This window comes from Triticum urartu, chromosome 4A (genome assembly GCF_056163025.1).
Source record: "Triticum urartu cultivar PI428250 chromosome 4A, HENAU_Tu73, whole genome shotgun sequence".
NCBI lineage: Eukaryota > Viridiplantae > Streptophyta > Magnoliopsida > Poales > Poaceae > Triticum > Triticum urartu.
In genome coordinates, this window is record NC_141876.1 from 476,949,520 (window position 1) to 476,971,502 (window position 21,983).

Sequence of the window (21,983 nt, forward strand, 5' to 3'; positions counted from 1 at the left end):
CCTCCCGGCTTTGAAGCTGTGAACATATTTTAAATTTTTCAACAAATTTTAAAAAAGCGGAACAAATTTTGAAACCATGAAGAAATTTATGAAAATATTTCAAAAAAGGAAACATTTTTTAAATTCCCAATAATCTTTAAAATGAGGATAGCTTTTGTAATGCAACACTTTTCCTGAATTTGTGCAGAAATTTTGAAAACATAAACATTTTTTTTTGAAATTTAGGAACATTTTTTTGAAAATAAATATAAACTTGAAAAGGAAAAAGGGAAACAAGTTGGCCGGCCGATATACCTGGTCGCTCGTTGTGCTCTGTGCTGTGACAATCTGCCGCGGAGAGCGTCAAATAGCAATGCGGCGATCTACAGACGCGCCCAGAACTATCTAGTTTCTGGGAGACCTTTGTAGCAGGGTCCAGCGAATAGCGGAATGCCCAGCTACACGATTCTGGCTTCTACCTGTACGCGCTCGAAGAAGCAAGAACTCTCAAGAACCTCATCTCTCCATTGCACGTCCGACCCCTATAAATTCTCGCCACCTGCATTCGCACCGTCCCAAGACCGACAGAGGAAAACCATCGAAAGCTTCTTTGATAGCGCAAACCATTCGCTCTCGCGCACTACTGTGCTAACGAAAAGATTCTTCAGCAGCTTATCGCCAGCCCGCCGACGATGTCGCTGATCCGCCGTGGCGACGTGTTCGACCCCTTCTCCCTCGACCTCTGGGACCCCTTCGACGACTTCCCCTTCGGCTCCGGCAGCGGCAGCATCTTCCCGCGCACAACCAGCTCCGACACCGCGTCGTTCGCCGGCACGCGCATCGACTGGAAGGAGACTCCCGAGGCGCACGTGTTCAAGGCGGACGTGCCGGGGCTGAGGAAGGAGGAGGTGAAGGTGGAGGTGGACGACGGCAACGTGCTGCAGATCAGCGGCGAGCGGAACAAGGAGCAGGAGGAGAAGACCGACACCTGGCACCGCGTGGAGCGCAGCAGCGGCAAGTTCCTGCGCAGGTTCAGGCTCCCGGACAACGTGAAGGCCGAGGAGATCAAGGCGGCCATGGAGAACGGCGTGCTCACCGTCACCGTGCCCAAGGCGGAGGCCAAGAAGCCCGAGGTCAAGCCCGTCCAGATCACCGGCTAGATAGAGCCTTGGGCCGTCGGGCGTAGCTGCTTCTGCTCAGAATAGTGCCTCTGGTGGTGAGAGTCCCAATAAAACAAGCTTGGATATGTGGGTGTTGGGTTTGAGTCTCGTACCTCGTAGTGTTGCGTCGAATGCTGGGTTCTTCAGTTTGGTGTACCGTAGTTGATGGTTTGTGTGTGAGCGGTGCGCGCAGTATGAGTGTCGTGTTTGCGCATGGCTCGAAAGTGTAGTGTTTGTTGTATTTGAGCAGAGCCAGAGGAGCAGCATTCTCTATGTGGGGTGTCTATTACTCTGTTCCAACTCATTTCCTCTTCAGTTCTTTATACGTTGGCCGATGAGGATCTACTTCTACGTAGACTTCATGCTCTCTACCTAGCAATAAAATGATACTCCCTCTATAGATCAGAGGGAGTATCAAACGATGTGACACTTATTATGAATTATTATGGATCAGAGAAAGGATCAAACGATACGTAACCTTTGCGTCTTTCTAAAAATAGACTTCACTCTGCATAGAAATGTAAGAGCATCCAATAGGCCCCCCAAGGCTGTATTTTAGCGCCGGCGTCGAAAAATCGGCCCAGTCGCGTCCCCGCGAACCTGTTTTTCGCCGGATTAGGCCGAAATTGACGCCGGCGCACCTAACCCGAACCCGGCGCACTGGGGGCGCCCGGGGCGCCGGCTCGAACATTTTGACGCGAAAGAGTGGCGGGACCGGTGCGTCAGCGAGACGAAGTCCGGTCGTCCTCATCGTCTGGTTTTCCCGCGGGGAATCAATGCCATCATGCCATTGATTCATGGGCGGTGAAGTGCGGCGACGCCGCCCCGCCTTCCGCCACGCGTGTCGTACGCGACCGGCCCCGAGCCGCTATATAAGGCGCCCTTGGCCGCGCCGGTGAGGCACCCATCCATCGGCAGTCCTCCCCCTCCTCGCCGCCGCAGTTCCTCCCCTCTTTTCGTCATTCGAACCCCTTTCTCCCCCCCCCCCCCCCGGCAACCATAAGCGCGAGGTACCCCGGCGACGCGGCGGCGGCCAAGGGTTTCGGCCGCCTCTCGCTGAATGAGTGGGAGGCAAACCTCCTCCACGAGTCCAAATACCCCGCTCCGCCCGACGTACGCCTTCCGTCGCGGTGGAGGCTCAGCGCCGGCGGTGTCGCTATCGCCCCTCTGCCCGTCCCCGAGACGCCCTATTTCCACGCCGAGATCGAGCGTGCGGGGCGTCCCTGACGGCCGCGGAGCGGGCGCTCCCGGAGTACACCGCCGACAACCACGCGGCGTGGGCGGCGTACTTCGAACGCCGGCAGGAGGAGCGGCTCGTCTCCACGAACAACGCGCCCATGCCGCACGGCCGCAACAACAGCAAGGGCCGCCGCCTGAGATGGGGCGTCCTTGGCCGCACGCTCAGCGGCGTCCTCGCACACGTCGAGGGCGGCAACGACCCGCCGCTCGAGTGAAGCAGCGCGCCGGGGCGAGGGGTCGCGCAGCGGCCGTGTCAAGGAGGAGAAGCATCGGCCGTAGTTTAGGTTTTTTTCGTCCCTTTTATTCGTGTAAAAAACGGCTAAATTTCGCCAAAATTTGGCCATGTTTGTTCAAATTTGGCCGTGTTTGTTAAAATTTGAACGAACTGTGGGGGCGTCTGAGAGCGACCTGGGGCGACGGCTGGAAACGTGCTCGCCCCACGTAGAAAAAAACACCGGCTCGCCCCCAAGCGTCGCTTTTTCGTGCCCTTGGGGGGCCGAACGGCTGGAGATGCTCTAAACTTGTTAGCGAGTTCCTGCGCGATGTCTAACTGTGCCTTTCTCACTAAAGTTGTTTCAAAGAAGTTCCGTTTCAAACAATCGTTTTGTTTCAAAGATGTCTAACTGTGCCGTCTGTGGTGGGGCGTCCCCGGCCGCACACTCGAGGGCGTGCTGACGCACCTCGAGGGCGGCAACAACCCGCCGTTGGCGTACCCCCCGGCGAGGGCGGCCGCCACGGCCACGGCTCACCGCCGACGCGACGGGCAATGGTTGCCCAGGAGGTTCGGCCTCTCCTCTTTTTCCTCCTCATCACGCTCTTCTTCGCACTCCTCCAGCTCTCCGGCGCCGCTCGGCGTCAAGGCCGAGCCCGCGGCGGAGACGCCGCTCGGCCGGCGCACTCGCAGCGCCGGCATCGTCATCAACGAGGGCGGCCGGCGGGCCTCCTCGTCGGCTCCTCCTTCGCGCTTCGTCAAGCCCAAGACGGAGCCGGGGCTCGCGCCGGTGAAGACGGAGCCGGGCCTCCTCCCCGCGGTGAAGACGGAGCATGGCGGCGACGTCGAGTTCGACGACGACGCGGCCCTGGAATGGGCGCGTGCGGAATCCCTGAAAATGGCGAGGGAGCGCCAGTGCGCCGCCCTGCAGCGATTCGTGCAGCGCCGCCGGGGCCGCGACGAAGGAGGCGTCATCGTCATCGAGGACAGCGATGACAACGACGCGTTGCCGCCACCAGTCCACATTGGCGACGCCGGTCAGGGGTCCATCAAGGACGGCCGCGTCAAGGAGGAGAAGCCCGACGATGGCGGCGACTACTCCGTGTTCAGTCAGTTTTTTTTAATTAGATATATTATGTAATAAAAATCTGTGACTATTATATAATATATGCCGAACTTCGCCGAACTTTGTCCAAATTTGATATATTTTTGCCTTTTTTGAACATGCCTGGGGCGGCCCGATGTCTAACAGTACAAATAACACAAGAAGTAAAAACGACATTTAGGTTCATAGACCACCGAGAAATGATTACAAACACTAAAGCAAGCTGAAGGCATGCTGCCGTGATCACTGGATTCAAGCAAATCACGTTGTAATAGACAGATAGAAAGCGTATGTCAGAAGGATTCAACCTAAAAACAGACGAACAAATCCACCAAAGACGAAAGCTGACTGAATCCAACCTCCACACGCCCTCTGATGACGATAGGTGCACCCACCAAGAGAGGGGCTATGCGGGGAGAACCTTAATCTTCCTAAGCATGACACAAAACCTAAACGAACACAAAAGAACACCTAAAAGCATAATGCAAGCACATCAATCTCCAGGCAAGTCTTCTTATTAAACCAAACATATAACAGTCTGTAGCGTGGCATATAGATACATACAAATCGCAAAAATGTTGTCCCCGTAGAACCAGCCTGTTGGAGCCCACCCAACCCCTCGGTAATGCATGCATTTACAAAAATCTGCAAAGAATAAATGGAATGTGCCTCCACAGGGAAACCAGCGGCAGAAGAATGTGGTGCGTCTCAATCCAGACCGTAGAAATCACTACCACACGATCGTAGAAGCCAGCAGCCGTGGTTTCGTAGCCCTACTCTGAATCGTAGAAATCACTTCCGCACGGTGTAATTACATCCGACTCCAGCATCTGTACCACCCTATGCATCGTCGGCCGCTCCTCCGGCAAAGAGCTCACGCATTGCTTGGCGAGAGAGAGCAGGGCGTCCAGGGTCTCGATCTGCACGCCGTCGCAATCCGGATCCACAATCTCCCGCTCTCTGCTCTCTCCAGCCAAGAAGTTCAGCTGCCATATAGCAAGTTAACCCTTTGTGGTAAATACATAAAAAGATGTGACATGCATGAGTTGTGCACATGAAGAGAAAGGAAATAAAAAGGTCGTACCCATCCAACAATGTTCAACCCCTTCTCAATGAATGACGCATCAGTAGGTCGCTTTCCGCTCAGTATCTCGAGTACCAAAACTCCAAAACTGTAGACATCCGTCTTTTCGGTAGCCCTGCCACTTTGCATATACTCTGGATGTTCCATATTGCGAATATTAGCTCAGATTATTACAAAGCGATGCATTTTCCGAAATGAAGTGTGCATTTTCGTTCTCATCATTTGACGAAATGGAACAACTTTCACATACCTGGGGCAAGATATCCAAATGTTCCTGCAACTATTGTAGTAATATGAGATTCTTCATCCTCCAGTAGTTTTGCAAGTCCGAAGTCTGATACACGTGCCTCAAAATTGCCGTCCAGTAAGATATTGCTCGACTTAATATCACGATGTATTATTCGAGGTGAGCAATCATGATGCAAGTAAGCCAGGCCTTTTGCAGCTCCAAGTATTATGTTAATGCGTGCCTCCCATTCCAACTGCTCAGTTTTTTCTGCCAAGAACGATGAAATATGAAACGTTAGCCTGGGCTTTAAAAAGTTATTCCTGTTCAAATGGACTAATGCTCATGGACGACCTGAGCAAAAGTTACTTGTACAAGGTCAATTTGGTTCAACATAAATTTTAGATGGAACCATAGTTAAGGCTGTCCATCCTTGTTTAGCTACAGAAATGAACTACAGACTATTCAGTATGCCTGCAAGTAAATACTTCCTCTGTTTCTTTTTCTTATAATGTGTACTTATTTTTTGAAAAATTATAAGGCGTACTTTAACCATGATATTTGCATGTATGCCATTTGAAACCAAGGTGTTGTGAACCTTGATCCATCGTGACTCGTGAGAGAGAGAAAGGGTGCTTACTCATAAATTTTGAAGAGAGGAGAGATAAACAAGGACAAAAGAGAGAAAATGTTACTGAATTTGCATGCACGCCGTTTTAAAACAAGTGGTGGACCAGTGGACCTTGATCCACAACATGATGACTACCGCGCTGAAGATAACCAAAAGTTGTGGCTTGAAGAGTTTGGGTAGACATAGGTTACTATTAGAGAATAGCTTGGAGATGATAGATGCATTGTTCTTACTTGACTCAAACATGACATCCTTGTATAGTGGATGCTCAAGCCCTTGACCTTTCCTAACACAATATGGACCCCTAAATCTCAATGAATTAGGCTCCTGCAATTTTAAATTTCCTAACATGATACTATTGATCAAAGGACCTCTGATCTCCCTCTGTTCGGGCTCCCTGCTGCTAGTCCACAACATAATGACACAAAAACTGTAGGCCTCGTATTTGTATAGAGGAAGTGGCATATTTTATTCATCCTTTACATTGCACGTGTGATCAAATCCTATTTTACTCCAAGATATGATGTAAACTTGACCTTGCCTATAACCAAAATCTACTCCAAGGACACAGTTGTCTGAACTTTTTTTCTTGTAGGGTCTTGTTTGATTGAGAAGGTAAAGGTCTACTCTAAGGATCCTCTAGGCCTCAAAATTGGATCGCAGGCAAAACCAACTTTTTTATCTGTACTCTTTTCCTTGCATAGCGGCACCAAACATGTCTTAAATTCAGGATTTCCAGGTTTTGATGTCACGCTGAGTTTCAGGCACCAATAACTTAATCCTATAGGCTATTTTAGTGTTGGCTTAACACATGCTTAAAGGTCATTGAGGAAAGCAAGCTAACATCAGTTTATATTGCAACTGCAACTATGAATAATTGGAAGAGTTCAATGAAAACAGAATTAAGATGTATGGCGAAAAGAAAAATATGGAACTCACCATGTAGCACTTCATCCAGGCTTCCACCTGGAAGGTAGTCATATATCAACAGTTTCGATGAAGGGGAATTGCAATAGCCACGGAGATTGACCAAATTACGGTGCTTAACACTTCCCAATATCTCAAGTTCTCTATCAAAGAATTTGTCACGCCCTTCATTTGTTTTCACTATCCTTTTCAATGCAAAAACGTTGCCATCATCCATTGCAAGTTTGTACACAGTCCCAAAGCCACCTGCTCCAATGATATTTTCCTCATCCATGGTCTCTAACTTCTTAAGGATATCTTTTGTGGAGTAAGGGAGGTCCCCATGGAACATCACAACAGAAGAGCCTGAAATGATAAGCAAGGTTATAACAAAAGTTCTTTATGACATGTGAAGTACTGGCTTCGCATAACTCATGGCATCGTTACCTCCACATAGCTCCACCCTGAAACCATGGATATCTTTCTTCCCGAAACTTTTGTACAGAAAACAACCCCAGAAACACATCAGAGCCACTAATAGCAGAGCTCCCACTGTCGCGACCGCACTTATAACAACTCTGGAACTCCTTTTATTTGTGTCATCTACCATAATAAAACATCAAAACACATAAGAATGCAAAATTATTGTGAACTGAAAATACTATAGGCCCATTGTTGAGAATGCAAAATTGCCATAAGTGAGTTTCCTAGTGGAATATAAAAAGATCTATTAGCTATTATTGGCATCAATGATTAAATGCACATTTGACCTTGTCAACCAAAAATATTAGACGCATACAACAAATAATGTTAGACTAATGTTCAAATATCTGTTACCTTTCAAAGGCTGCTGGGAGCCATCTGATGGTGATTGAAGTGCATCTTTGCACACTGAATTAATCTGCCTACCACATAAATCACGGTTCCCAATAAAGCTGCATTACCATGTCAACATTCAGATGGGTAGAAGGAAGAGTAGCTTATGGCACAATGCATATACGCTTTTACTCGATTGAATATGCAGATTGAATTAAATAGATATAAATAACAGAGGAGAAGACAACTCACGAAGTTTCATTAAAATTGGCAAGTGAACCATCTGATGGTATTGCTCCTGTCAGAAAGTTCATGGATACGTTGCTGCATAGGATGTGAAAATAATCATTTGGCTGGTAGCATGTAGCTTATCGTAACAGGTTTGGTCAGCTTATGGACATAAAAAAAAAGCACTTACAATGATGCAAGTTTGGTCAGGTTATCAAGAGAATGCGGGATTGATCCCTTCAACGTATTGCTGGATAAGTCCCTGGATAAAATAAACATATTTCAGAAATAGGAAGTAATATCTAAATTACTTAAACAGGGAAAGTGAATTTATCTACATTTCAATACATATAATTTGTGTTCAAGCCTTCTTATATGACCCATAGCAGATGTAGTGACATTAGTCTAGCATGAGGTATTTATCTGATGCGAAATTAATAATCAAATTTAATAAATAAGCTAAAACTACAGAGGACTCACAATGTCTCAAGCTCAACCAGATCACCAAATTCCAAAGGGATATATCCACTTATATAATTTCCTTGTAGATATCTGCGAGTCATTTCACAACAGACGAAATAAGAGCCTGGTTTCACAGAAGAAATAAAAGCAAAAATTGCATGCTAGAAGTTCTCTGGCACACATACAAGAAGCTTGTGACCAAATGGCTATCCTCATGATCATTAATTATCAGTTGCAGCATCCAACATTCATTCAATGGAAGAAAAAAACATATGTACCAATCAGAATTACTATAAAACTTACAGTTGTTGCAACTTGGTACAATTTCCTAGCTCGGGAGGGAGTGAACCATACAAACTGTTCTCCTGTAGTGATCTAATGACATAAAACCACCTTTATCAGAGACCAAGTTCTTTGATATACAAGGCGGGAAGTAGTTAAGAAATGCAAAAAAGAAAAGGTGAACACACTTACAAAGTCTGAAGCTGATTTAGCCTTCCAACTTCTGGTGGTATGGGCCCGACTAACTTGTGATACGGGAGAATCCTAAATGGAAGGCAGTGAGTGACCTTATGGCAATGCAACTCAAAATACTGAATATGAATAGAAACTAGGAAATGGTGTCCAAAATATGAACACCAAATAACTGAAGCAAAACAGTGAGTGGATAGGTTAAGAAGTTGAGCAAATGACAGAGTTAATATACAGAGTTTTTTTCGAAAAGGAAGTTAATATACAGAGTGGTTTTCTGTTTCTTACAGATAGATCACTCTCTTGCTGTGACGATCGCATTTAACACCCTTCCAGTTGCAGGGATCCGCGTCTTGTTCGTGCCAATTTAGAAAGACCCCATCTGAATTTGTGATTGCCTTCTTAAAGGCGAGAAGTGCTTCACCTGTATGAAACAGTTGGTGCAAGATCAGTATTGGATAAGCAGAAAAAACAAATCAAATGGCCCGTGAGCAGCCACAACCATCATCACATACCATCTGAACTTAGCGCTCCTGCTGCACGAGCCCCCCAGTGCAGGATGATCAGAATAAAGAGGAAACTGGGCTGTTTTCTGAGAAAAAAGCCCATTTGTCACCACCTGGTGGAGCATACAAGGGTGACTAGAGCATGTTCCAGAGGTCATGAATGAGGATATACGGTATGCATCTTTACAATCGGGGAGAACCCAACCAACCAACCCTGCAATGGTGAAAAGCAAAACAAATCAACAATCATATAGTAACAAATTAAAGACGCGCTCAGGGAAAAATCTTAAGGCTTGAACGGCGGAGAAAAAATAGCAGATCAAATGCAGTACTTTTCGAGATAACGGTATCCGGGGCTTTCGCACGAAATTGGCGGCCATGATATGGGAGCTAACTTTTTTTTCGAGATGGTATGGGAACTAACTGAAGCAACATTTTCGGTCTTTTTATGCAAAAAAACAATCCTTTCAGGCCAACTGAACTAGCTGCCTTCAAGCATCTGACTTCGAGATTCCCCAAATCCAAGAAAATAAATCTACAGGGCGGAAGAATTAGGCAGGCTGGTTTCTCAAATCGGGAACCGGGAGCGGATCTAGATGGCGTGAGCGGCACGCCCGGAGCGGAAATCCTGGAGCTGGGTGGGGTTTAGCTAAGAGCATCACTGGATGGGAATGAGCCCATACCTCAAACCCTCAGCGGGGCGGAGAGAGCAGGAGCGCGATCTTGCGGCGAGGAGGGCGGCGGCGACGCTAGGCTGCTACGGCGCGGCGGCCGGCGGTAGAGCCACGTTGGGTTGGGATTGGTGGGTCAGGGGCTCAGGGCTCGAGGAGGAAGAGGAGCTCGGGGAACAGAGGTACCGACGATTAGCGGTGGGGGAGATGGAGGATGTGAGCTAGGGAGTGGGGAGAAGCGGCGCTGGGTGTGGTGTGGTGTGGTCACTGTGGTGGTGGTGGTGAGCAGAGCTGAGAGCACTGAGCACTGGGCAGAGTGAGGGGGGAGGGTAAATGGGTCCGAGGAGATTAGGCAGCCGGTGGTGTGGCGTGGCGCCGTGGCGGTGGGTGCGGGAGTGGGACTGGAGCTGGAGCGAGTAGTCGTAGCAGTGAGCGTGAGAGAGTGCGGTTTTGTCCGCGCACGGCGTCAGCGACGGCGGCACACGGGACGGAACGGGACGAACGGCTAATCGCTCAGTTACCACTTACCAGATTGCCTTGCATGATATCGGAATTTGTCTGATTAGATTTATTTATTTTATCTTTTTGTTAGATAAAATAGTGCTTAGAGCAAGTTCGTTGTCCGTATTGCTGTTTAGCAGCTATCATTGGGTTAAAGGTGTTTGTACTTATACCCCAGAAAATGGGCTTGTATTATGGCACGCAAAGTGACAACGACATCTCTCTTCACTTGGACGAGAAAAGCGACGGATTCTTTGCTGCGGAGAGGGCTTTAAAAAAAAATCAAAACAAACCTTAAACTTGTAGATGAAAGATAAATCGGATCCTGAACTCCCAATCCCTGAAATCAACATACCGAATTCATTGATCTCGGACTATTTTGAACCTTGAGATGTTGATATTTTAGATGTGTGTGTGTCTATCTTTTTTCATAGTGTGTGTGTCTATCTTTTTTCATATATTGTACTCCCTCCGTCACATAATATAAAAACGTTTTTGACACTACACTAGTGTCAAAAAAGTTCTTATATTATGGGACGGAGGGAGTAGATGTTGATATTTTTTAATATAAGTTTGATCAAACTTTGCAAAGTTTGACTTGACGCAAATCTAATATGCAGAGTAAAAATGACCGGAGGGAATAGTGGCTTTCATCCTACGATCTGTAGCGCCCGTTTTCGATCCCTGCAGCACGCTTTTCATTTTCTTACATTTTTAACTGGAGCGAACACTAATGGGCCGACCCATTGCGACTAGTGGGTGCGAAAGGACGGTAATTTGCCCTGAAAAAAAATCTCCCTCAACCGCAATCAACAATCCCGGCTTTAATTTGCCACATCAGCAATCCCTGTTTGGGAACACTCTCAGGGTTTAAAATAGGCCGGGATCAATGAATTCGGTGTGCTGATTTCAGGGATTCGGAGTTGAGGCTTCGATTTAGCTTTCTTATACAAGTTCAAGGTTTGTTTTGGACTTTTTCCTCTCTTTTTTTGCACGGAGAGGGCTCATATGTGTTAGAGATATATGTGGTATTTAGAGATTGTTCAAGATTAGATAGGAATTGTTTTCATATTATCTCTAGGAGGTGTCTTGCCATCCAAATCTTGTACTCAATATATACTCGCCCTCGAGGCTCAATAATACATCAATGATTCCATCAATTCCCCCTCTCCATCTACATGGTATCAGTCTAACCCCGATCCAAACCCTAGCCGCCGCCGCCGCATAGCACTACACCACCCCCGGGGCGGTCCATCTCCATGATCGCCATCGGGGGACACGTCGCCCGTACCTAGGGTTCATCCGCCGGTTGTGTTAACTGGCTACCCTAGAGTCTTTTTTCTCGATTGAAAGTGCAACTATCCCTGGGTGGTTTTGGTAATTCCTAACAACATATAGCTCATTGAGCTAACATTATTCCAAGATTAATATTTCAGAAAAATCTCAATGAATGGCATGGCATGGATGAGGAAAGTGGATCCCTCAAAATTCTAAGGACAAAAAGTTTGGCTCAAGCTTCAAGATCAAGACTCTACATTTTATATTTTAGTGATCCAAGATCACATTGAGTCTATAGGAAAAGCCAATACTATCAAGGAGGGATGAGGTGTTACTTAATGGCTTGCTTGCTCAAAGTGCTTAGTGATATGCTCCAAAACCCTCAACTACCTTCCCACATCCACATATGACCTAAACCAAAAGTCAAACTCGGCCCCACCGATTCTTTCTATCCGGCACCACCGAGTTTCAAATGTCATAGCCACTGCCACAAACCCTAGCAATTCGGTTTCACCGATAGGGATCTCGGTCTCACCGAGATGGGATTGTAATCTCTCTGTTTCCCTTCATAACGTTTCGGTCTTACCGAGATGAGCGATCGGTCCCACTGAGATTGCAATGTAAACTCTCTGTTTCTCTTTTGTAACATTTCGGTCTCACCGAGATGAACGAATCGGTCCCACCGAGTTTACCTGACCAACTCTCTGGTTAGCTTCCCTGTTCAAGAATTCGTCCGATTAACCAGTTAACTTGCCGATTAATCCCTACTCGTAGGGTCACCGAGTAACGGATAAACCGATAAATCGTCCGATTAATTGATTAAATGGCCGATTAACTTGCCGATTAGCCTATTAATCCCCTACTCGTCAGCCAACCGAGCAGCTACCAGTTAACGATTTCCTCAACAATGGTTAGCTTATTACCAAAATCGGTCCCACCGAGTTTGTGTAATCGGTCACACCGAGATTACGTTATGCCCTAACCCTAACCATATCGGTCCTACCGAGTTGCATCTCAGTCCCACCGAAAATCCTAACGGTCACTAGGTTTGCTGAATCGGTCCGACCGAGTTTAACCATTCGGTCCCATCGAGTTTAGCAAATTGTGTGTAACGGTTAGATTCTGTGTGGAGGCTATATATACCCCTTCACCCACTCTTCATTCGTGGAGAGAGCCATCAGAACATACCTACACTTCCAATACACATTTTCTGAGAGAGAACCACCTACACTTGTGTTGAGGTCAAGATATTCCATTCCAACCATATGAATCTTGACCTCTAGCCTTCCCCAAGTTGCTTTCCACTCAAATCTTCTTTCCACCAAATCCAAATCCTGTGAGAGAGAGTTGAGTGTTGGGGAGACTATCATTTGAAACACAAGAGCAAGGAGTTCATCATCAACACACCATTTGTTACTTCTTGGAGAGTGGTGTCTCCTAGATTGGCTAGGTGTCACTTGGGAGCCTCTGACAAGATTGTGGAGTTGAACCAAGGAGTTTGTAAGGGCAATGAGATCGCCTACTTCGTGAAGATCTACCGCTAGTGAGGCAAGTCCTTCGTGGGCGACGGCCATGATGGAATAGACAAGGTTGCTTCTTCATGGACCCTTCGTGGGTGGAGCCCTCCGTGGACTCGCGCAACCGTTACCCTCCGTGGGTTGAAGTCTCCATCAACGTGGATGTACGATAGCACCACCTATCGGAACCACGACAAAAACATCTGTGTCTCCAATTGCGTTTGAATCCTCCAAACCCTTCCCTTTACATTCTTGCAAGTTGCATGCTTTACTTTCCGCTGCTCATATACTCTTTTGCATGCTTGCTTGAATTGTGTGAAGATTGCTTGACTTGTGCTAAGATAGCTAAAATCTGCCAAGAACTAAAATTGGGAAAAGGCTAGATTTTTATTTGGTCAAGTAGTCTAATCACCCCCCCTCTAGACATACTTTCGATCCTACATCGATCATTTGATCTGGATTTCTCTCTCTCTCTCTCTCTCTCTCTCGTCGGTCGCATTGATCGGTGTTTCTTTTTGGTTTTTTGATCTAAATCGGTTTACGTCCTCTGCCACCGTCGTCGACCCCACGCGCCTCTACCCCAACACCGGTGCGACCACCCAGCATCGGCCAGATTGTTGATCCCACGGCGGCTGCGACTTATTATCTTTCCTTGACGCCTACTCTGGTTATCATCAGATCTTCATGGCCAAGGAAGATGAGGAGAAAACCGCATTCATCACTTCATGTGGCACATACTGCTTCATGTGTATGCCTTTCATATTGAAGAGTGCTGGTTCAACATTTGCAAGAGCAGTCCAGATTGGTTTTGAGCCTCAGCAGCACAGAAATGTGGAAGCCTATATGGATGATATAGTGGTCAAAACCAAGGACAAATCAACCCTCATTCAAGATTTAAAAGAAACATTTGCAGGTATGCGCAAGATCAACTTGAAGCTCAAGCCTGAGAAGTGTGTGTTTGGCGTTCCATCTAGCAAACTTCTTGGGTTTTTTGTATCTCAACGTGGAACTGAAGCAAATCCCGACAAGATCAAAGCCATTGAGTAGATAGAAGCACCCAAGCACGTCAAGGATGTGCAACGTCTTGCCGACTGCGTAGCTGCACTAAGAAGGTTCATCTCCAAGTCTACTGAGCCCGCCCCGTTGTTTTTAATTTTTTTAAAAAAATACAGGTCCAATGAAATGGACTGCGGAAGCGGAGACCGCACTGCAAGATTTGAAGAAGTATCTCTCCTCTCTGCCAACACTAGTTGCGCCTAGGCGACAAGTGTCATTGTTGCTATACTTGGCGGCAATGAATCAAGTGGTTAGTGTTGCATTAGTGACAGAGAGAGAAGCTGACGAAGAAGAAGCGGCAGCTGCAGACCCATCAAGCGACAAGCCGGAATCTTCTCTGGCAAGGTCTGGTGCCGACAAGTCGGAATCGACGCGGGAAAATGAAGCAGAAAAACAAGGAGTGATGAAGAAGATGGTGCAGCGCCCAGGTTACTTTGTCAGTTCCCTTCTCCAGGGGGCTAGGTTGAGGTACTCTAGTGTGCAAAAGTTGCTTTCGGCCTTCTCATGGCCTCGAGGAAGTTGCGCCACTACTTCCAAGCACATCAGATCACCGTCGTCACTCTCTTTCCATTGGGGCGCATTTTAAGAAATCCAGATGCCACTGGCAGGATAGTGGAGTGGGCGTTGCACTACTGCAGGATACTGCTAACGTGACACTACAATTATAGACCCTTCGACGAAACTATGTGTGATGCATTAATCATAAACGATGATGTAAAAATCGTCAAAAAGTTGCAAAACATTTGCGATGGTGGATACATCAAACACGGTTCGGATTTTACTTACGTGTGCGATGAGGGGCATACGGTTCACCCCAATGAACTGTTTGCGATGAGGCAGAACAACACAAACGGGCAGCCAGATGAAAGTGTGTGCGATATACGGCATGCAGTTCACTCGAATTAACTGTTTGTGATTAAGCAACACAACAGAAATGGCCAGCCAGATCAAGGTGTGTGCGATTGACGGCATACAGTTCACTTGGATGAACTATTTGTGATTAGGCGGAACAAAAGAAACGGTCAGTCAAATCAAGGTGTGTGCGATAGAGGGCAAACAGTCCACTCGGATGAACTGTTTGTGTTGAGCCAAGAGAACAGAAACGGTTCAATTTAACAAGATGTGTGATACACGACAAACAGATCTGTAATCAGAAATGTGTGCGAAGACCGATAATAACACAGACAGTTGCTGTTAATAAGACGTGTGTGTTGTGCGATGGGATTGCATACAGAATAACAACATATATACATACACACACTTATAAGGACATGGTTGCATAACCAAATTAAACATCGAATTACATAGGTGGCTACTACACATATGACATTTCCACACATCAAAGTAAAATATATATTACATGCATAATTAAGTGGGATAGACAATCATCTGATCATCATCTACTTCATGTGATGCTTGCCGCTACTGCTCTGCTTGTGGCTCGATCCGGCCTCGTCAATTTTGGGAACAAGGCACTTCCTCATGTCAACGATTCGCGTGTGCATCTCGTAGCATGTGTACACACTCTTGACCGTGAACCTGAGGTGAAGTTCATCCAGTTGCCGCATCCAGGCCCCGCGCTAGGATACAGGTCTTGTTCTGTTGGCATCCTGCTTCATCTTTTCGTAGTAGGAGTCGATGTTGGACGATGCGAGTTCAACCAGGGAGTTCTTCTTCATGCTGCCCCATGATACGGCTCCAACGTACCTATAATTTTTGATTGTTCCATGCTGTTATATTATCATTCTTGGATGTTTTATAATCATTTTATAGTCATTTTATATCATTTTTGGCACTAACCTATTGATATAGCGCCAAGTGACAGTTGTTGTTTTTTGCATGTTTTTACATCGCAGGAAATCAATACCAAACGGAGTCCAAACGCAGGGAAACTTTTTGTGGATTTTTTTGGACCAGAAGACATCCAATGGGCGGAAGAAGCGCCTGGGGGTGCTCCGAGGGGAGCACAACCCACCAGGGCGCGCCTGGAGGCCCAAGCGCGCCCTGATGGCTTGTGCCCACCTCGGGTGCCCCTCGGATCGCCTCTTTGCTCTATAAATACCCCAATATTCTAGAAACCCTAGGGGAGTCGACGAAAATCAATTCCAGCCGCCGCAAGTTCCAGAAACACCAGATCCAATTTGGACACCATCACGGAGGGGTTCATCATGTCCATTGGTGCCTCTCCGATGATGCGTGAGTAGTCTTTTTTAGACCTTCGGGTCCATAGTTAGTATCTAGATGGCTTCCTCTCTCCTATTTTATTCTCAATACAATGGTCTCTTGGAGATCCATATGATGTAATTCTTTTGCGGTGTGTTTGTTGGGATCCGATGAACTTTGAGTTTATGATCAGATCTATCTCTTTTTATCCATGAAAGTTATTTGAGTCTTCTTTGATCTCTTATATGCATGGTTGCTTATAGCCTCGTATTTCTTCTCCGATATTTGGGTTTTGTTTGGCCAACTTGATCTATTTATCTTGCAATGGGAAGAGGTGCTTTGTGATGGGTTTGATCTTACGGTGCTTGATCCAAGTGACAGAAGGGGAATCGACACGTATGTATCGTTGCTATTAAGGATAAAAGATGGGATCTATTTCTACATAAATAATCTTGTCTACATCAAGTCATCGTTCTTATTGCATTACTCCGTTTCTCCATGAACTTGATACACTAGATGCATGCTGGATAGCGGTCGATGTGTGGAGTAATAGTAGTAGATCCAGGCAGGAGTCGGTCTACTAATCTTGAACGTGATGCCTATATAATGATCATTGCCTGGATATCATCATGATTATTTGAAGTTCTATCAATTTCCCAACAGTAATTCGTTTACCCACTGTTTGCTATTTTTCTCGAGAGAAGCCACTAGTGAAACCTACGGCCCCCGGGTCTCTTCCTTAATATATTTGCCTTTGCGATCTATTTTACTTTGCTTTTATTTTCAGATCTATTAAACCAAAAAATACAAAAATACTTTGCTGCAATTTATTTTATCCGAGATCTATTTATCCTATCTATCATATTTTTATCACATCCGTTTGCTAATTTCTGGCGCCGTTACCCAAAAGGGATTGACAACCCCTTTAATACGTCAGGTTGCGAGTATTTGTTATTTGTGTGCAGGTGCCGCTCACGTAGTGTTGCTTGGTTCTCCTACTAGTTCGATAACCTTGGTCTCATCACTGAGGGAAATACCTACCGTTGCTGTGCTGCATCATCCCTTCCTCTTTGGGGAAATACCGACGTAGTTCTAGCAGACATCAAAAGGAATTTCTGGCGCCGTTGCCGGGGAGACATCATCAACATCTACTAGGTTCCTAATCACAAATATCATCTCCTTGCAATTTACAATATGATTGAGGTTTGTCATCTCTATTGGTGTTGTGCTACTGTTTAGATACTGTCATGAAAAAGTGGTATTGTCCTTGAGAAGTGCTTCATCTGTGCTGTTTTAAATATTTCCTTTCCTTTTTTTCGAGCAAACAGGGATGCTAGCATTTAGTAGTCCTCTTGTCTTTGCACAACATGATCATCTTCCTCTGAAGAAGAATATGGAGTACGTGAAGTGACTAGTTCCGATTATGCCAGGATGAAGAAGCCATGTCTATCTTCTCATCAGAAGGAGCAATTGAAGGATGGTTACATTACTCCCCACAAGACCAAACTAACTTCAGCTCAGAAGGACTGACAAATCTCCATCTTTTTGCTGTGATGAGCGAGTACAATGTTGTTCTAGGATTCTTTCTGGTGAGTTCCATTTTTCTAAAAGTGTGCTCTACATGGACCATGTATGTGCATATTGAAACTGTCAATTCATAGTATAGTTTGCTTTATACTAATCACTTTTTTGTATTTGTGCAAATAGGGGTGCTCAGCTTGATTTCAATGGGAACTGCACAAAATGTTCATGAATACATCGAATCATCCATTTCCACCACAAGAAAGGAGGTGCCGATAAGTTCAAGGCGTTGCAACATATAAGGGCGAAATTATACAAGCTACGCGCGAATTTGGTTGATTTTGGTGGAACTACACAAAAAGAACAACTGGTTTATTTAGCACGAGGTGCCATGTCAATGTCCGAACTGATGGCAAACCCTGCCCATTCCACAATCGTAGGCATTTGATATTTTGGAATGGGACAACCTTGTCAAATTTTGCTCATTGATTTTAGCAAGACATGCGTTTGATATTTTTGAATGGGACGCCCTTTGCTGTCAGCAGCGTCGATCAATTTTTTTCTTTATTCTTTAGTTGTGAAGTAAATATTGCCTCTGACATGTGAGTTGCTGAGATGCATAATCATCGATTGTTTTGAATGTTCTCTATGAATTGCCAGGCCTGTGTGTTTGATTGCAATGTACAGAAACACTAAAAAGCTGCTCAAACTCTTTGTACTCCTTCTGTTCCTTTTTACTTCGCACATTGTGAAAGTGCATACTTTTTTGTATAAGATTGGTCAAATTAGAGATACTTTGAATGCAGACAAAACTTGTATGCAGACTAGAAAGGACCGGAGGGAGTACATGTGAAACTGCTGCAAACGAGGTGATCACCCTGGGAATAATGCTAGTACGTATTGTTTTGCATGTTCATCCAATGCCAGTGATACAGGAATTCGAACTAATCGAAATAAATTCATTCATACACGATCGGATTTCATATAAACATGCCGGATTTCATTACATTTCATACATTCTTCAACTAAAAAGGGATGCACTGGAGGTATAATTAATTAACCGAAGCTACCCACCTGTGTCCCGCTGAGCCGAACAGAAGCTTCAGTGACTTAACTGCAGGTGCAGTTGCATAACTGACATGTGGCCTGTTGGGCCCACGTGTCAGTCAGCCAACTGCACCGGCAGTTAAGTAGAAGCAGCGTTCTTCTCCAGCGCAGCTCTCCGACTCCACGTCGCCGCCAAGAAGCTAACCGGCCGTCAATGGTCAACCCGCCTAGCTTGGCTTCAACCGGAGGGTAGCAGCGGTGGCCTTACTTGGACCCGAGCGGCGGCGACCTACCATGTTCTACTCTTCCTTGTTTTCTGTGTGGCGCGGCCTCGTTGGCAGCGAGGCGGGGCCTCGGCGGAGCCGGTGATGTCCTCTGCCTCGTTGTTGGCGGGGCGGGGCCTCGACGGAGCCGGCGGTGTCCTCTGCCTCGTTGTTGGCGGGGCGGGGCCTCGGCGGAGCTGGCGGTGTCCTCTGCCTCGTTGTTGGCACCACGGGGCCTCGGCGGAGCAGGGCCTCGTCGATGCCGGTGGAGCGGGGACTCGTCGGAGCCGGCATTGTCCTCTGCCTCATCCTCGGTCTCGCCAAATAGCGCCTCGGCCACTTCATCGCCCTCTTTGCTAGCCTCTTTGTAGGCGGTCGCAGCCTCCGCCACCTGCATGCGGTACCGCCAGCGCTCGAGGCGGCCCTTGCGGGCGGAGCGGTATGAGTCGAGCAGCGCCTCCTACTCCGCCCGCTCCGCGGTGATCTGCTCCTCCGCCTGCAGGTGCTCCTCGAGGAGATGGTGGTTGTAGGCGGCGTCGGCCTGCGCCTCCTGGAACTGCTCCTCACGCATCTGCCTCACCCTGTCCATATATTGGGCACGGGCCTCGCCGATGGTCATGGTGCAATGCACCAGCGAGGATGGCGCGGAGGAGGGGGTTGGCGCCGGATCATCGACTACCATGTTCTCCATTGGGACGTCATCGTCCTCCGGTTGCCTATCGGCCAGCCGATCGGCAGCAATGGCTGCCATCTCCTTATGGTCCGTCGTTCGCCTGTCCCGAAGAGCGCTGGAGCGCGAGGAAGCCATTGTGGGCAGTAGTGGTGTGGACAGGAGAAAGGGAACGGATGCGGATGACTGCGACTATGGCTGGTGCAACAGTTTATATAGCAATGGTGGGCGGGTGGAGGGACGGACGTGTGGCGCCGGAGTAGCCGCCTCGTCAACCGCATATCATTCATGTGGGCGGCAGATGGACGAACGGACGACACTTGTGTCGTTTGAAGGCGGAGCAATCGCCTGCACCGGGAAGCGGGGAGGGCGGCACTGACTGTTTCGGGCGGAAAGCGCGCGCGGGCGAGGAGATGACTTTACTTGGAGAGGATGACAATGGGGACCCACCAGGTCCATAGCCTCACGTATGCAAGTGCCTCCTTATTATATATATATAACTATAACTTATTTTGCTTCCTCCTGGTTTCCTGACATCACGGTCCCACACCATTGTCAACCTATGTAGTACTCCCTCCTTTCCGGTTTATAGGGCTTATCTCAAAATTTTAGTTTTTCCATTTTATGAGGCTCAATTTGGTTGTTCCCCATCACATGTTCAGACTTCAAGGTGCATTAAATCATTGCATGCAAGTATTAAGAGAAAACTGACCAATGCATGCACTTTATGCATGCATGCATTGCAATTAATGTATTCATAAACATAATTTTTTGAGGAAAACAAGAGCATTAATTGGGTGCTTTTGCAAACTACAAAAAATATTCCACCACTCATCATCTACCTTAGTTGGTGAGATTTTTGAATTGAGCCTTATAAACCGGAAAGGAGGGAGTAGTCAATAAACGAGAGAATTGCACAAGAAGCGGCCGACAGCTAGGACCAAGCAGCTCGAGCAGTATTTGTGTTTTTGAGGTGTGAGCACTGCAGAGTTTTTCAATGTTTAGCCCAGATATTAATTTTTCTCCTCTGAACAACAACGAAAACATCGCTGCAGGTATTAGCTGGGCGGGCTGTGGCCCGTCTAACCCAGGCCAGATATCAGCCCAGATATTAATTTTTTTCAAGCTGAAAATGGCTAGCCCAGCTATACTTTTTTAGGAATATCCACGCAAGGTCAAGTTGTTATTCTCTGCCCCGCTGGGCTACAAATCTTTCCTAGGAGGGATGCATTAGGCTTAACAAGAAAATGGGATTTAAGAAATAATAAATGGGATGTAATTATAAAACTGGGCAGTAACTATAAAAAATGCACCAAACACGTGATTACTTTATAAAATATTATTTTTGGATATTGAAAGTTTTAATTTCATTAATTGTTGTGAGCGCAATGTTTCGTTGGATTTTTACGTAATATAAATTTATATTGAAATTTTATTTAATCTGACTAGAAATTTCGGGATAAAAATATTTCAGATCCCATCAAAATATGGGAAATTTTATTGAATTCTGTTTTGAACGGTTGGTTGAAATGGGCTGTACTTTTAACAAACTGTAAATGGGATGTAGTAAATTCCATTAGAATTCAAAAATGGGCTACACATTCTTACAAATCTCAAATGGGCTATAAGTTCTCTGCCACAGACTTCTGGCCTTACTAAGTTGACGCGTCCCCTAAAAAAACAAAGTTGACGCATATGCAAGGCTTTGTCAACTTATAGTCAATACACGGTTCTAGCAGCAGTGGCCGTTGGATGTCCATCCAACGGATGCCGTGCTTCTTATTCAATCTCGGATATTCTAGCTTCACCTGCCCAAAAAATGATTCCTCCCCCTGACATCTGGGGCGCACCGTTTCGGAAGCTGACCTGTGGGCCTACTAAGTTGACGTACCAAGGGCTTTGTCAACTTAGTCAATATAAACGATTCTAGCTGCAGTGACCGTACAATGTCCATCCAACGGCCGTCGTGCTTCTTCAACCTTTGGTCTTCTTGCTCCAGCCGCCCAAAGCAGCGCCGGTCGTGCCGCCTGCTCCTGCCTCCCGTGGCCGACTGTGCTGCCACGGAGGCCTCACCGCCCCCTACTACTCCCACCGCTGGCCAGGCCATCCCTCCACTCACCCACACCCCTGTTATTCTGCGGCGACGACAGTGCAGTCGAACCAGTGAACCCTCGTACTCCTCTCCGTGTGTGCATCCACTGCCGCGTCTTCCCCGGCTCCGCGTCGTCCCCTTCCTAGGCCTCGCCATCGTCCACCGCCCTGGTGCTCTCGG

At 46.7% G+C, this 21,983-nt stretch overlaps 2 protein-coding genes across 2 annotated transcripts; one reads left to right on the top strand and one right to left on the bottom strand.

Annotated features, from left to right (window-relative positions):
* Positions 1-534: 534 nt before the first annotated feature.
* LOC125553988 (17.9 kDa class I heat shock protein-like) lies at positions 535-1,412 on the top strand. The gene has a single exon (XM_048717622.2). The coding sequence runs from the start codon at positions 672-674 to the stop codon at positions 1,137-1,139; it is 468 nt and encodes a 155-aa protein (XP_048573579.2). The 5' UTR covers positions 535-671; the 3' UTR covers positions 1,140-1,412.
* A 2,781-nt stretch (positions 1,413-4,193) lies between these two features.
* Positions 4,194-10,028, bottom strand: LOC125552236 (LRR receptor-like serine/threonine-protein kinase FEI 1). The gene is made up of 14 exons (XM_048715722.2): positions 9,708-10,028; positions 9,034-9,238; positions 8,807-8,942; positions 8,522-8,593; positions 8,351-8,422; positions 8,066-8,137; positions 7,776-7,847; positions 7,610-7,681; positions 7,379-7,476; positions 6,989-7,144; positions 6,575-6,907; positions 5,029-5,274; positions 4,779-4,912; positions 4,194-4,680 (listed from the first exon to the last, which is right to left on the bottom strand). The coding sequence occupies exons 2-14, from the start codon at positions 9,125-9,127 to the stop codon at positions 4,468-4,470; spliced, it is 1,770 nt and encodes a 589-aa protein (XP_048571679.1). The 5' UTR covers positions 9,128-9,238; positions 9,708-10,028; the 3' UTR covers positions 4,194-4,467.
* Between the last annotated feature and the right edge of the window lie 11,955 nt (positions 10,029-21,983).

What these genes read in the sequence shown, in the direction of transcription:
- LOC125553988 (XM_048717622.2), top strand. Translation starts at nt 672, where the DNA reads ATGTCGCTGATCCGCCGTGGCGACGTGTTCGACCCCTTCTCCCTCGAC.
- LOC125552236 (XM_048715722.2), bottom strand. Translation starts at nt 9,127, where the DNA reads ATGGGCTTTTTTCTCAGAAAACAGCCCAGTTTCCTCTTTATTCTGATC. An exon ending in AGGAGCGCTAAGTTCAGATG is followed by an intron (nt 8,943 to 9,033) that starts GTATGTGATGAT and finishes TGTTTCATACAG; the next exon opens with GTGAAGCACTTCTCGCCTTT. An exon ending in GGTTGAACATTGTTGGATGG is followed by an intron (nt 4,681 to 4,778) that starts GTACGACCTTTT and finishes GCTATATGGCAG; the next exon opens with CTGAACTTCTTGGCTGGAGA.